The 14804-nt window shown below is 48.7% G+C and overlaps 1 protein-coding gene across 2 annotated transcripts in view; it reads left to right on the plus strand.

The window, feature by feature from the left end:
* The first annotated feature begins 7163 nt into the window (after nt 1-7163).
* The window catches only part of LOC109322082 (alcohol dehydrogenase class-3), a 16129-nt gene continuing 8488 nt past the window's right edge, over nt 7164-14804 (plus strand). Inside the window, exons 1-3 of one of the 2 annotated variants that reach the window (XM_019552933.1) lie at nt 7164-7257; nt 11730-11831; nt 12789-12930. In XM_019552933.1, coding sequence (XP_019408478.1) covers nt 7246-7257; nt 11730-11831; nt 12789-12930 — 256 coding nt within the window. In that variant the 5' untranslated portion in view covers nt 7164-7245. Of the gene's footprint in view, nt 7258-8963; nt 9045-11729; nt 11832-12788; nt 12931-14804 lie in introns of those variants that run through there. The other variant, XM_019552932.1, reaches the window with a different exon arrangement.

The raw sequence follows: 14804 nt of genomic DNA on the forward strand, positions 1-14804 counted from the left end.
CCCTGCATCATCGCAGCCGGTTAGCGTGGTAAAGTAGCAACCACTAACTCAGGCCGCTCAGCTCAGCCGCAGAGCTCCTGCTCCTGCGGCAGCCAGAAGGGAACTGTGTTTCCAGCTCTGGCCTCAGCTGGTTATAAAGGCCTGGCCCTGCCCTCTTGCGGCCATGTGACCACCTGGTTGCCCCGGCAACCAGGCACCTGAACTGCCTGGGTGATTGACAGCTCTGCCAATCACCCTCACACTCACGGGGCACCTCTGTGACTCCGTGACAATGAGCCCCAAGAAGGACCAGAGTTGACGACAATTGCACGGCTCTTGGAAACGGCGTATTACCTCCACTTTGTCCGCAAGGAGTCAGATAGTTCCCTGGCCTACACAAAACCCCAGGTACTTGGTCTCTTTACACACCAGTTTACATTTTTTTCAATTGGCAGTCATCCCGGCTGCTTTGAGCTCTCCCAGGACGACCCTCAGGGTGTCAAGGTGTTGTGGCCAATCCGAGGTGAAGATGATTATGTCATCAATGTATGCAGCCATGTATGCTGTGTGTGGTACCAGCAGGGAATCCATAAGCCTCTGGAAGGTGGCTGCAGCTCCATTCAGCCTGATGGGCATTCGTACAAGCTCAAAGAGGACCCAGAGTGTTCCAAAAGCTGTCTTGGCACAGTCAGCCAGTCTCATTGGGATTTGCCAGTACCCTTTGGCTAAGTCAACAGTAGATATATACCTCGCTTCCCCAATTTTCTCAATGAGGTGGGTGATATGGGGCATGGGGAAGGCATCAAAGGTCGCTAGTGTATTCAACTTTCAGAAGTCAACGCACAGGCAGAGTGACCCATCAGGTTTGGCCACTGGTATGATTGGACCGCGCCAAGGACTTTGAGAAGGCCGGATAATTCCTCGTTTCTCCATCTTTTCTATTCCTTGCCATACTTCCTGTTGTAATTAATGAGGTATAGGCCTCCATCGTTCCCTTACTAGTGCGCCTGGCGGCATTCTGATCTCCGGTTCTATTCCTTGTGCCCATCCCGGGGTTTCTTGGAATACATCCCAGAAGTATATGTCAGTTCCCGCCATTGCTCTGCATTCAAATCTTCCCCTAGCTGAACTTGCACCGTCTGTGTTGTTCCATCCCCTAACTCAGGGCAGGGGGATCCCTTGTGTTGTGCCATCCAGCCCTGTGGTGCCCTCCATTCTTTGAGGAGGGAGGTTGACATGGTTGATTTGGCGCTCATGGCAGTGTCCGGTCTTGAGTACCTCATAATCTACCAGACCTACCTGATGGGTCACTTTAAATGGGCCTTGCCACATCGAGAGGTGCTTACTCGTTGAAGCTGGAAGCACTACTAATACCACGTCTCCAGTTGGAATGTCCTGGGTTTCATTCTCTGATCATACTGCCATTCTTGCGTGACTTGAAGATTCTGGCAGGCTATCCACTGGGCCTTGTTTATGCGATCCCATCGGTACCTTTCTGCCATCATTCCTGGTCCCACTGGCCTTTCCCACTCTTCTCGGACAATCTGTAATAGACCTCTGGGTCTGTGGCTGCACACCAGCTGAAAGGGTGAGAACAGCATAGACTCTTGTGGTGCATCCCACAGGGCAAATAATACTGGGGTTAATATTGTGTCCCATCTGCATGGGTCCTCTTGTGCGCAATGCCTGAGCATCCTTTTGATGATCCCATTAAGTCTTTCCGCTAAGCCATTAGTCTGGGGGTGGAAAACAGATGTTTTAAGATGGGTGATGCCCAGGGTGTTGCAAAGTGCCTTCATTACACCCAACATAAAATTTGTCTCCTGGTCGGTGAGTATTTCTCATGGGATTCCCACATGGGTGATCCACTTTAGGAGTTCTTCTGCCACCCAGGTAGCCATAATAGACCTAAGTGGAAACGCTTCCAGAAAACGCATGGCTTAATCCACCACAACTAATACGTATTGGTACCCTCTGTGAGATTTTGGGAGGGGACCCACAATGTCCAGCGCCACGCAGGAGAATGGCGTCTCAATTATTGGCATGGGTTGCAAAGGCACCTTCTGAGGTCTCCATTTCTGGGCTCTCTGGGCATGCCACACCCCACAAAGGTGGCAGCCAGTGAGTGGCCTGACTGCCCCCCAGAAGGAGCTAGCTCCGGTGAGTCCCAGCAGGGACATGCTGATGCTGCCTGGCAGAGGGGCCCAGCCCAGAGCACCTGTAGTGCCCTGGCTCCTGGGCCAAACTGAGGGCACTTCCTGTCTGCTCTGCCTTTCCTGCTTGCACCTGCCCCAGCTGCAGACAGAGACTGCCCACAAGGAACCAGGGGATTTAGGCACCATTGTGGACTGGAAGCAAAGCAAAGTGACCCCATGACAGGGGGCCATCTCTGGACCCATCCAATGTTGACCTGACCCTCTGTTTCTGGGCTAATCACCCACCTCTCTCCTGCCACACCTTGATGGAACAATAATTATGAGGTTACGTGGGAAGCTTCCCATTTACTACCCTGATGCCAGGGGTCACTATCCACCTCTCTGAACCTCCCCTACACAGTGGCCCATGCCTCACAGATGATATGTAAAGACTAGCACTTTTAATTCTTATTTGGCCTTGAGAGGCCTCAGGCTCACTGCATCCCTGTCTTTGCACCCTCTCTGGTGCTGGCGCCCTATACCATAGTGTGTCCCCCATGAGGCCTTCTCCTCCCCAATAGCCTCAGCCTGGTCCACCAGTTAAAACAACAGCATAAATATGAGCCCTGGGCTATGACATAATATGAGTCATGCAAACCACGCTCTGCCTCTTTAAAGACCTAAACTGCTCCTTGAGTATTGAGTGCCCCCCAGCCCTGGGTACCTTGTAGACTCCTGGAGCCTCATTAGCCCTGTAAACAGTCTACCCAGCAGCCACAGCATTCCTGGGTAGTTCTTCCCTTCAGGAGCTCCTTCCCCTGGCAGCTTGCCAGAGAATGAACTCATGCCAGCCTCAGTCCTGGGGTTTATATGTGACCAGAGCCCTATCTCCTTCCAGTCAGCTGACCAGCCTGTGTGGCTGGGCTTTTAACCACTGCTGTCCTGGTACTTGATGTTCCTAGAGACTCCGACCTCAAAGGGGTATCCCTGCCTCCTAGTAACAGGGCTAGGGTTCCCTGTTATAGACCTGAAGCCGCTTCACAAGAGGTGCTGCTGAGCAGACATTCTGTACGTGGGGAGCAGGGCAGCCAGACAGGAGGAGGCTCTGCCTGCAGTGGCAGGTGGGAGAAGAGAAACCAGCATGACCATCACAACAGCATCGCCTGGACTCGGTCTCTGGGATCATGCCCAGCACAGCGGGTGAACCTGCTGCCAGGTGAGGAAAGCTGCATATGTGCCTGCAGACGTACCCATTCCGTTCTTGCTCTGACCCGGGTGCTGGCTGCGCCTTGCCCCTGAGTGGGGCAGTCTAGGCCTCCCAGGGCATTGCCTGCATCAGGACCATTGAGGAAGGGCTGGGGCCTGATCTAGGGCCAGAGTTGTGAGCACCTCTGTGCCTGGATGAGGGGCCCATGAGTGCCCAGCTGTGCCTGAGGGGCAGAAAGGAGGCCTTTCCTGCTGCTGTGCTGGAGCAGAGCTGGAGACAGAAGGGTGCTCTGCCAGGCAGGCCGATGGAGGTGCAAAGTCTGCTGCCTAGGTGCAGGACAGGGAGCCCCAGACAAGCTCCCCCAGTAAGTCAGTTCCAGGCATGGGCATGAGGCACAAGCACCTCCTGCCTGCCTAGGGCAGCCCCAGTGCAGCCTGCTCAGCCTCCACTGCTGCAGCAATGCTTCTGAGTCATGGCAGCATGCTGTGGTGGCTGTAAGGACAAGAGCATTTGCTGTTAGTGGGCCATGGAACAGGATGGAGCACTAGCAAGCTGGCCGCAGGGTGCACTGTGCTGGGCATGTGAGGGGCAGTGCTGCGCCTGGAGGGCACAGCTGACCCTGAGCCCTGATCACAGTGTGGGAAGAGGGGGTAATGCCGCCCTGGTAGGAGAGGCAAGGCCGCTGGGAGTGCCTTCAATGAGGTGCCTGGCCTAATCCCAGGCCAAGGCTGCGCTATTCCTGGCAGCTCTCACTGGAAATCCAGGGCAATCTGAGGACATGGCAGTTTCCGCTCCTGTCCTGACCAAGCATCCGGCAGCCACTGCAGCAGATGCAGCCCTGGGGCTACATGTCCAGCTTGTGGCGCTGGTGTTTCCATGTCCAGGCATGTACTCAGAGCAGTGCCACAAGAAGCTCCTGGCTCTGATTTCAGTGTGGGAATTCCTTGCTGACTTACTGGTGGGCTCCACTCAATGCCAACACCCCTGGCCTGGGACCGCCAGGGCTGGACGCTGGGTAAGAGCACCTAGCCCTGAGTGAGTGGAGGGCAGCAGCCCCCAAGAAGGTCCCTAGAGAGGTGTCAGGCTGAGCATGGGGAAGGGCCTGGGAGCCAGGATCCTTGATGGTGACTTTCTTTGCATCAAGACTAGCAGGAATCGAGCATTGCCTGCTTTTGGTCCCAGTTAGGTGACAGCAGGGCTGTGACAGAGCACAGAGATTCCGACAAGCCACCTCACTGCCCCACATCACCAGGCTTCCCCCACAAGGACAATCATATTTGATAACAGTCGACTATTACTCCAAGTACCCTGAAGTTTTACACCTGCCTGATAAGACAGCTGGCATGGTAATAGCCAAAATGAAGTCTGTATTTGCTCACCATGGTATACCTAAAGAAATTGTTTGTGATCACATGCCATTTGCAAGTCATATGATAAAACAATTTGCGACTGACTGGGACATAATCATCGCCCATTCTATTCTGGATTATCCACAATCCAATGGTCAGGCTGAATGCACAGTTCAGACCATCAAAATCAATGTTTAAGAAGACTTTGCAGGACGGCTCAGATCAATATCTGGCTTTACTCAATCTGAGGAACACACCCATTATTGGTCTTGAGTATACTCCAGCACAGCTTCTGATGTGGAGACTTTTGTGCAGAACCTTCCCTGCTACAACAGCAGAGCTAACTCCTAGACTACCATCAAATGCCTCCCACAAGTTGCACAACCTTCAAAAGTGCCAAACAATGCACTCTGACCGCAAAGCTACATTCTTGCCACCTCTACGAGTGGGGGATAAAGTAAGGATGCAAACAAGTACAGGTTGGATGCCAGCGTCCATTATAGCAAAAAGGAATGAACCTCATTCTTACATGGTAAAACCCCCCAGCCATGTCTACAGGAGAAGCTGAAGACTCTTAAGAAAAGATTACTCATCAGTACCAGCAGAACAAGTAGATTCACCTTGAGACAGCAGCAGAACAAGCATCAGAAGTAAAACCAGACCACGAAGAGCAAGAGTTTCATTACACTTCAGAGGATCCACCAATACCCACAGAGAGACCTGATAGCAACATGCAAACTAAGAGTGGACGTGTGGTGAAGTTGCCTGTGAAGTACAAGGACAATGGGATAGCAGTAAAGGCTTGACCCCATTGGTGAGCCAAGTGCTAACAATCTCTGGCTCCATGATCCCAAAATGTTCCAAATTAAAGCAGCTACTGATGAACATTCAACTACTAAAAAGGGAGCTCCCAAAGTAAAGGAGGCATTGGTGACATATAGGGGGTGCACATACACCCCCTGAGATTGGCGGTGCTCCCCCTAAGAGAAGCACTGCTGACACTGACAGCAGTGCCTGCAGCCATTAGCCACTTGCCACCCCTCCCCTGCTTGCCGCTGACACCACTGACAGCATCTGTGAGTGGTTACCAACCACTGGTCGGCACTTGTCCCCCGCCCACTGCCAACACCACCATGGCTGCCTGCAGGAGCTCCCCACTTGCCATCACCATGCTGCTGCTGCCTGCAGGCAGCTGCCATGCCCCCCCAGCCTCCGGGGACATGTGTTGTTCATAGAAAGGGGATGTGGTATATGAAATATACCTTTAAGGGGCCTGCAGTGGAAGGTCCAGTCTTTCCCAGATGCCTTGTGGGTGTGGCTTGGTGGTGGTGGGTTGTTGCTGTCCCTGCAAGCTGTGAGTGTGGGTGTTGCTGAATCCTGTTCCTAATAAAGATAAAGCTGTTCACCATTCCTCTGCTGAATGCTGCCTCAAGGACAGAACCCCAGGTACACGGATGTCTGAGTAAGTACCCTATCCCAGAAACCCAGTGGCCAAGGGCAAACACTATAGGATGTACCGGTGTCTCTACTGGGACCCCCTAGCTAGAGGGTCTTTCCTCTCTCCTCAGGATCAGAGCAATCAGCATTTTAGGGTCAGGAAGCAGTTATATCCCATGGGCAGATTGGAACAGACTGTGGCCAGTCCTGTCTGCCGCTGGGGGGGGGGCAAGGCCCTCTGTCTGGGATCCTGTGAGTGTGTATTAACAACCTGGTACAGAAGCAGGACACTGGTGGTCCTGGTCGCCCTGCTTTACCCCTGGTGGTTCTGATGTCACCTCTCACGTGTGCAGGCTCACTGAAGATTTTTTATTTGGGGGGGAGGGGTTATATATCATTTGTATCCAGACCAAAGTAGCCAAAACTAATTCCATATCCAAGAGTCCAGAACCAGAAGAGGCCCTACTACCGGCAAACATCCTCCACCTGCACCTGGGGCTTCAGATGTTTCCAAATCCGCTGGCGGGCATCCTACATGCAGGCCCAAGCCCAGAGGCTTGAGGTTGGGAAGCCCCGCGTTTTGCTTGCCCTCGGCCATCAGGCCCTCGGAGCAAGCCTCCCATTGCCATAAAGTGGGTTTAAAGCCGCCGCACCTCGGCGGGTCCAGAGCCACGCCAGAAGAGCAGTTCTCCCGCGGAGCGGTTCAGGAAAACTGCCTTCACGGACACGGATACATGATACTTCCCCTGCCAGGTTAAGAAGCCACTACGCTTGATTCGAGCCTTCAAGGGGTTACACAATGGCTTTCTGTAGGAGGGTTTGGATACGGATTCCCTCACCTCAGAGACTAATGACCTCTCTGGAGATCGCTCCCAGCCCTGCTCCTCGTGCCACTCGAGTGTCTTGCACTGCTGGGCTTCAGCCAGGCCTCGGACCAGGCTGCCGCCCCAGGAGCCTCGTCCCCAGGACAGCTCCGCTCCCCGTGCTCCGCAGCCCCTGAGCCGCAGGCTCCCGCCGGCAGACGAGCAGCGCATCAGGCGCTCGCACGGCGACCCCACCCCCCCGGGGCGGGCGTGGGGCTTCGCGGCAGCGCGCATGCTCAGACTGCGGGGCGGACGACGCTGCGAGCGCGGGCCGGATGGCGGGCACGGTAAGCGGGCGCGGGGCCGGCGAGATGTGCGCGGGGGTCGCGACCCGCTGCCCGACACCCGCGGGGTGACGTCACAGAGCGCCGCGTTCGGCCCCGCGGAGCGGAGCTCCGTGACGTCGGCACAGCCGGGGCCAGGGTGGTGCCGGAGGCGAGGACCTTGCGGGGTCAGGAGGGCATGGAGAAAGTCGGGGGCGTCCGGAGCTCAGCTTGTCCTGCCCCTGCCTGAGGCAGGAGCATCCGCACCCAAATCCTCCCCTGCAAATCCAGTGGCTAACCTCTTAGCAAAACTGCCTGGGCGCTTACGCTGCCAGCAAAGCTGCTCCGACTTAGAGCAGGTGGGAGCAGACCCCATCGAGTCTGGTGCAGCGTGCATCCCCAGCAGCCTCCACTGTGTCAGCATCCGCACACTTCAAAATGGTAGCTCCTTGGACCAGCTTTAGATAATATGCCCCTGCTGCCATTTTTAAGCACAGGGACATGAATACATGAGACGGTGAACCGCTCTAATTCAAGTCCCCATCCCCCCCCCCAGCTGCTCTAATTAAAGTGCCCCCCCACTCCCAGAGCATGTATATAAATGCCCCATGAGACCTGAAGAGTGCCCAGTGTCCCACAGCTTGTCTGACTCCATCCCAGCTCTCCAGTAGGTCCAGTAAAGGATACGGCCCTAACAAAGCTTTGCCTCTCTCCTTGCAAGGGGCCTGCTGTTTGGTTGCTGTGAGAAGGGCTGTAGTTCCGGCTAACTTGCTGCAGCAGAAGTTCATTGTCTTAATAAGAACATAGGCCCTTTTCTCTTTACCTGGCAAGCCTCTGCCCTCCTCTGCTTTTGAGAAATAGCAGGATAATCCTTGTTAGACTGAAGGAGTTTCTGACCAGTCCTACCTAACTGCAGGGTGAAGGAAGCCTGTGGCTTGCATGGAAACATGCTGATTTTGAATTCTGAAATTGGATGATTGAACAGAGGTTGCTGTGGAAGTTTTTTAAGCAAGACCCTGTTGGGCCCAGGAAAAATGAATTGGCTGCTTTCAAAACTGCCTGGCAGTCCATTGTTTTCTTCCGTCGACTGCATCATACCCCAGCAACTGGAGTCAGTCAGACTGTTTGTTAAAAGCTTGTCCTGTCCAACAGTTGTATCAAGAAAGTATGCAGCTTCCCTTACTGTTGCCAGGGTGCAGCTGTCATGCCATATGTAAAAGAGAATGCTGTGTTTTGAAAGACCAGCTATTAAGTTAGTACAATTGTGCTAATATTAATAATAAAGAACAGGAAATAAAAAATAACAAAAAGCTTCCTTGGTACCAGATAACCAATCCATGGTGTTTGTAATTCCTCTTTCTATATCAAATAGCAAGCTTTTCTAATTGTTTCTTCCCTGAAAGATTTGGAAAACAAAACAACAGAAAAAGCTCTAATTCTTGAAATTAGCTATACTTTGATACCCAAATGTTACTTCTAAATACTCAGTAAGCCTTGATAAACATGTTAACTATTTGTTATTTCACTTCATCTTTAGGAAAAAACAATGCTATTTGATTGAACCATTTTTCAGACTGACATGGTTTCAGTGGGCCCTGTGCATCACCTATGAAATTCTAACTTTTGTGCAAAGGAAAGGAAGATGTTAAAATGTTTGTTACAATTTTGCTTTAGACATTTTCTTGTAACCTTTATTTATTTAATAACTGGTCCATGACTCTTGTTTTGAAAACAGTTGCTCTAAAATGCTCATGCTCAAGTTTGGGAGGATGAGCATTTTTAATGGAATTGAAAAAAGAGATTTGAAAATGGTAAATAATTTACTGGGTGACGGATCCTTTTGAACTTTGAACTTCCACGCCTTCTTCCTCCCCCTTAAAAGCTGACTAGATTTTCTAATAAACTCACAGGCTTCTAGTCATCGTCTCCCAGCATTGTGGCTGATGGTTTCTATGCAGCTAGTTTGCCAAAGTGCATGTAGGTGCAGGAGGTCCATAAAGCCAACAGAATAAATGAGCCTTAGGTTTGTGAAAAGGGCTTGGAAAGAGGTTGTCAGAGTTCCTGACTTAATTGCCTCTCTCTCCCCCTCTTGGCATTCACAGCAGCACCATTATAAGTTGGCTGACCATAAGGAGATAGATCCTGGACAACCAAGACATCTGGGACACTGCCTCCCTCCCCCTGCTCACTCCGCCCTCCCATCCCACCCTCATGCTCTCAAACCCACAAGGTGCCAGGCCACCTTCCAGGAAGGTAGCCATGTATGGCTGCCACTTGCAAACTGTCTTGCCACTCTGACTCCCTGCCCTGCGCCCTTGCATTTCTGGCATGATCATTATAATTCTCCTCAGCCGGCCAGAACTGGCCTCTTCAATCAGGGACTGTCCCAGTTGGTCACCCTGATTATAGGTCTCTGAACTCTAGCTGTCCCTTTCCCAGGATGAAAACTTGCATTGCTTACTCCAAAACAGCATTTTAGGGCTGTAATCCCCTTACAGTTACTGGGCATTTTTACATGTGCAAGTGCCGCAGCACCGGGCACTTTCAAATGTGCCTGGTGCTGCAATGCTTGCAGTTATATAAGTGGTGAAAAACTTGGAGGAGCCATTTTCTCCATGCTGATATGCATTTCGCCACTTATACAACTGCACGTGGCCCAGCACGCATCAGCTCACGTGGAGCAGACTTGATTAATCAGATCTGCTCAGAAGTAGCAGATCTCCAACACATCACCAAACAAAAAGGTATGTGTATAAATTCCCATTGTGACTAGTGCAGTAGATCTGAGTTTACTTAGCACCTGAGCGCCATCTTTCTGGTGTTCTGCTTTTTCTGAGGCAGTGAGTTAACTGGTGGCCAGCGAGCTAGCTCTTGCAAAGCATAGTAGTTCTTATGTTAGAATAAGACCATTCTACAGAGAACATCTTGGGGGGGAAAATAGAGTCTTCTTGCTTGCTAAATTTACTAGTTATGCTCCATCACCCATATAGAGTGCATTACATAAGTTTGTCCATTCTTAGTTCTAGAAGAAGTAAAGGAAGGCTCTGCCTTTATACAGGTTAACTTCTTTGTCAAGCCTTCTGAGCCAGGTTAAAAGCCAGTCAGTGCTGTTTTCTTTAGGAATTTACATTAATTACCCTGCAAAGATTATATATAAATACCTTTTGCTTAACAGCAGTTTCTTTAAATCATCTGTAAAATATCAACATGCTCATATCTGAAAGCTCCACCTATGCAGAATATTAAGCCTGTTACAGAGGTAAGTTAAGCCTTATCTGCCTGGGAAAATTGATTGGCACACTGTTATAAGCAGTGTTCCCTCTAAGTTGCATGTTGAGCGCGGCTGCGCAGGCATGCTTGGCAGCACAGCATGAGCACGCCTGCATGGCCACACACGCCACGCAGCTTAGAGGGAACGCTGCTTTTAAGTGAGCTACTGTAGAAAAAGTCTCCTGGGGTGGACACTATTCTGGTTTGTCATGTTTATTCTGAAATAGTGGCCACATACCAGTATTCACAGAGCAGTTTGTACCATAGTAGTTATGCTGGTTAGTTTCTCTGTTTAGCAAAGGCTATATAAACTCAACCTCCAAATTAATTCAAACTAACCTATGTGTTCTGTGACAGCTGACATGAGATCTTTCTGAAAAATCTCAAAAGACAAAGCTGGAGATTCATTTTAAAAAAACCCCTACAAAACAAACAAACAAAAAAACCCCCTGAAATCTAAAGGCAGCCCAATCCTTGTGATGTGATCTGATTTTTATTTTTTTTTTTTATTACTATTATTTTTTGCTCTTGGTTACTTGGCTGTAGCTTCCATTTACTTGCTTGGTGCACAACATAGCCAAAGGCAGAATTGGACCCATAGATGCTACAAATGTCCTTTTTGTTTTTAAGACTAAACTCTATTTACCTTCAAAATAAACCCATCTTTTTGTGGTGGCAAAGATGAGTTTCCTTCTGTGATCCCTGTTAACTGTAGTATTTGAGTATTTTCCAAGTATACTTGGTCAGACTTCTTATATAACGTATTTACTCGAATCCAAGATAAGCTTTTTTTTCTCAGGCAGTGGAGGCGAAGCCCCTTGTCTTGGATTTAAGTACAAGGAGGATGTGGCGCGGGTGGCTGCTTGGCTCTAGCTCTGCCCCAAGCCTGGGTTGGGGCAAGTCTGAGATATGGCAGCCACCTGCCCCCCACTCCACCCTTGGCTCCATTTCTTGCCAGGTATGGAGCACATACAAATTCTGGCTCCTGCCCAGTAATACAGCAGCAACAGCTCCAGCCCCAGCCCCAGTCCCAGCCCCATTATGTTTTGTTGCCAGACAGGGGCCAGAGTGTGCATGTTCTATGTTCCCAGGCGGGCATAAAACCAGAATAGGAGTTGTAAGCAGTGCAGGGGAGGTGGTAGAGGCTGTGTGGAGCAGGTGCTGCTCTTTCTCTTCAGTAAACAACAAGACATTTATTATTAGTGAAATTCTTTGTTCTCATTTAGGTTATTAAATGCAAGGCCGCTGTTGCCTGGGAGGCAGGTAAACCATTATCTATTGAAGAGGTAGAAGTTGCTCCACCAAAAGCTCATGAAGTTCGGATCAAGGTAATCATGCAAGTGTTTATTGCTTACTTTCATCTTTGTACTTTGGGAGATTAAATATTTAAGCTTAATCATGTGTTTGCCTTTATAAGAGAAATGTTGAATTAGGGCTATGAGTTTGTTTGAAACTTAGGTAAGATATTACAGGGTGTGTTACTGTGAAGTAATGTGAAATGGTTGCTGGTCTAAGACTAAATAGTTGTTTTAGTTTTTTGTTTAGGCCAAAAAAATTACTATTAGTCTCCAGGGACCAGTGACCGTTTTAAAGACTAAGCTCTTTATGAGCCACTTGATCTAGAAATATAGCTCATCCCAGTGGAAAGGTGTAGCTTTTCGTCTTTCCAGTGATTTAATACATTCAGTTTTAGCTGATCCAGGTTGTAAATTATCAGACTTGAAACTGTCACTGTGATTACCCTCTTGCCTTCTCCAAACATTCACCCCTAATCAATAGCTCCTATGTCCCAAACTACTATACACAAAGGTACAGTTTGCCTCCATACAAGGCCCAGGTCCTGTTCACGTTTAAGACTTGAATTAAGGGCTTAAATTAGATTTATGTAACACAGGGGGCTTTATGAAAGCCCTGTAGGCAGGGGTGATTTTTACTTTTGGAAATTGAGACTATATCCTATTTAAAATCTGGGCTGCCATGTTGCTTTCAGATAATTGAGAGCATTGGTTTCTGGCTTTAGCAGCTCATGAGCTGTCAGCCACTAATTTAATGATAGAATTCCCTTGAGAGAGTGTAGTAATATTTTTTTTCCTGGGTCCACATATTTTGTGACCTGCCAGAACTAAAAACTCATCGGTTCGGGTTACTGCAAAAGTCATTATCCTTAGTAAATTCTTCCTAGGACTACTTCTGGATTACTGCCAAGGAAAAAAATATTCCAGTTTATTGTTAGATTTCTCTCTACAACTGTTAGAATATTACAGATATTTTTGCCATTCTTTCAGATTGTTGCCACTGCTGTTTGTCACACTGATGCCTACACTCTGAGTGGTGCTGACCCTGAAGGATGTTTCCCAGTGATCTTGGGTCATGAAGGAGCAGGAGTTGTTGAGAGTGTTGGGGAGGGAGTAACTAAATTAAAACCAGGTAAGAAAACATTAGGATTTTTAAGAATTCTGTTTTACAGCATTCTTATACGAAGTTACACGAAGAAACAGCAGTTTAACAAATTAAACAGTCTTAAGATAACAGTTGTCTAAATGTGCTGTTTTTTCACAGGGATGTAGGTTGTAGCCATGTTGGTCTAAGGGCATGGGCAGACAAGGTTCTTTGGGTGAATCTGATATCTTTTATTAGACCAACTTAAATAGTTGGAAAAAAATTTTTAAGCGTGCTTTCGGGTTCAAAAACCCTTCATCAGGCTGAGGAAGTTTCAGCAGTTGGTGTGTGCTCTTCCTGGATGGAATGAAAAGTAAAGAAGCCAGAGGCTGGGCTGGTATGCATACAAGATAGGCAGTCAGTGAAGATGTAGATTGAGGAGACAATGGGTGAAAGAGAGGCTGGGTGGCAGGGGAGAAAAGGGGGATGAATAGTGGAGAGGTACCTGGGGAGTCAGATGTCAGGGAGGTTATAAGGTGTCATAAATCCAATGTCTCTATTTAGTCCATGATTTTTAGTATCCAGGAGGTTGATGAAATGGAGTTCATAGGCTCGTCTCTAGGAGGTGTTTTGTAAGTGTCCTTTGAGGATCAAGACTGAGAGATTGAAGAGAGAATGGTTTTCTTGTGAGCAATGTGCCCCCACAGGTAATTGGGTATTCCTGTCTTTGATAGATTTCCGGTGTGCGTTCATTCTGGTGCGCAGTTGTTGCTTGGTGTCTCCTACGTATTTTCCATCCGGGCATTTGGTGTAGCTGTAAGATCCGGGAATGTTGATGGCTCTGTTGTGGGGTATAGTAATTGTGGGGGTGGTGGAGGTGTGTTGGCAAGTTTTGCATTTCTTGTCGTGGCATGGTCTGGATCCATTTGGTGTGTTCTAGGTCTGAGGAAGTTTGCTTCTGGTGATGAGGTTAGCGAGGTTCAGTGCTTGTTCAAAAGCTAGGATGGGTGGCTCTGGGAAGATCTCTTTAAGAACAGGGTCTCTTTCTAGTATAGGTTGCAGTTTGAGGATTTTCTGTATGGGTTCGAGGGAGGGGTGATATATCATAACCAGCAGTGTGCAATTTGTGGGGGGTTTTCTTCTGTCCTGCAGCAATTCTTCACATGGTCTCTGGGTGGTTCTTTCAAACGTGGGATCTATTTCTTTGGAGGAGTGTCCTTGTTGGGTGAAAGCCTGTTTAAGATTGGTGAGGTGGCAATCCCAGGTGTTCTCCTCAGTGCAAATTCGGTGGGATCTGAAGGCTTGGCTGTATATCACAGCTTTTTTGGTGTGTTTAGGATGATTGTTGGTTTTGTGCAGATATGTATGTTGGTCTATGGGTTTCTTGTATAACGTGGTCTGTATTTTATCATTCTGGATACTGATCATCGTGTCTAAAAAGATGTTGGTGCTGGAGTAGTCTAGAGAAAGTCAGATGGAGGGATGGTGATTGTTGAATTTCTGATGGAATTCAATCAAAGGTTTTCAGTCCAAATGATGAAGATGTCATCGATGTATCTTAAGTATACACTATCTTAATCAGTCTTCTTCCAGGTGGCTCATAAAAAGGTTGGCATACTGTGGGGCCATTTTGGTGCACATAGTTTTTTTTTTTTCTATGGGTTTTACATTTGTGTTCCCGTTTTTTCTGGAGTATTTATTCTTCTGTAAAATTCTTAATTTTGCATGCGTGTTTTCTTCCTATTCAAACATTAAACCATCAGAATTTTATAAGGCATTGCACTGTACAAGATCTGTACTTGTCTCTCTACGTTTGTGAGCATTTTCATAGTTTCATAGTTAGTAGGGTCGGAAGGGACCTAAGGAGATCGTCAAGTCTGACCCCCTGCCATGGCAGGAAAGGGTACTGGGGTCAAACGACC

Source organism: Crocodylus porosus, unplaced genomic scaffold, assembly GCF_001723895.1.
Source record: "Crocodylus porosus isolate Cpor-Errol unplaced genomic scaffold, CroPor_comp1, whole genome shotgun sequence".
Classification (NCBI taxonomy): Eukaryota; Metazoa; Chordata; order Crocodylia; family Crocodylidae; genus Crocodylus; species Crocodylus porosus.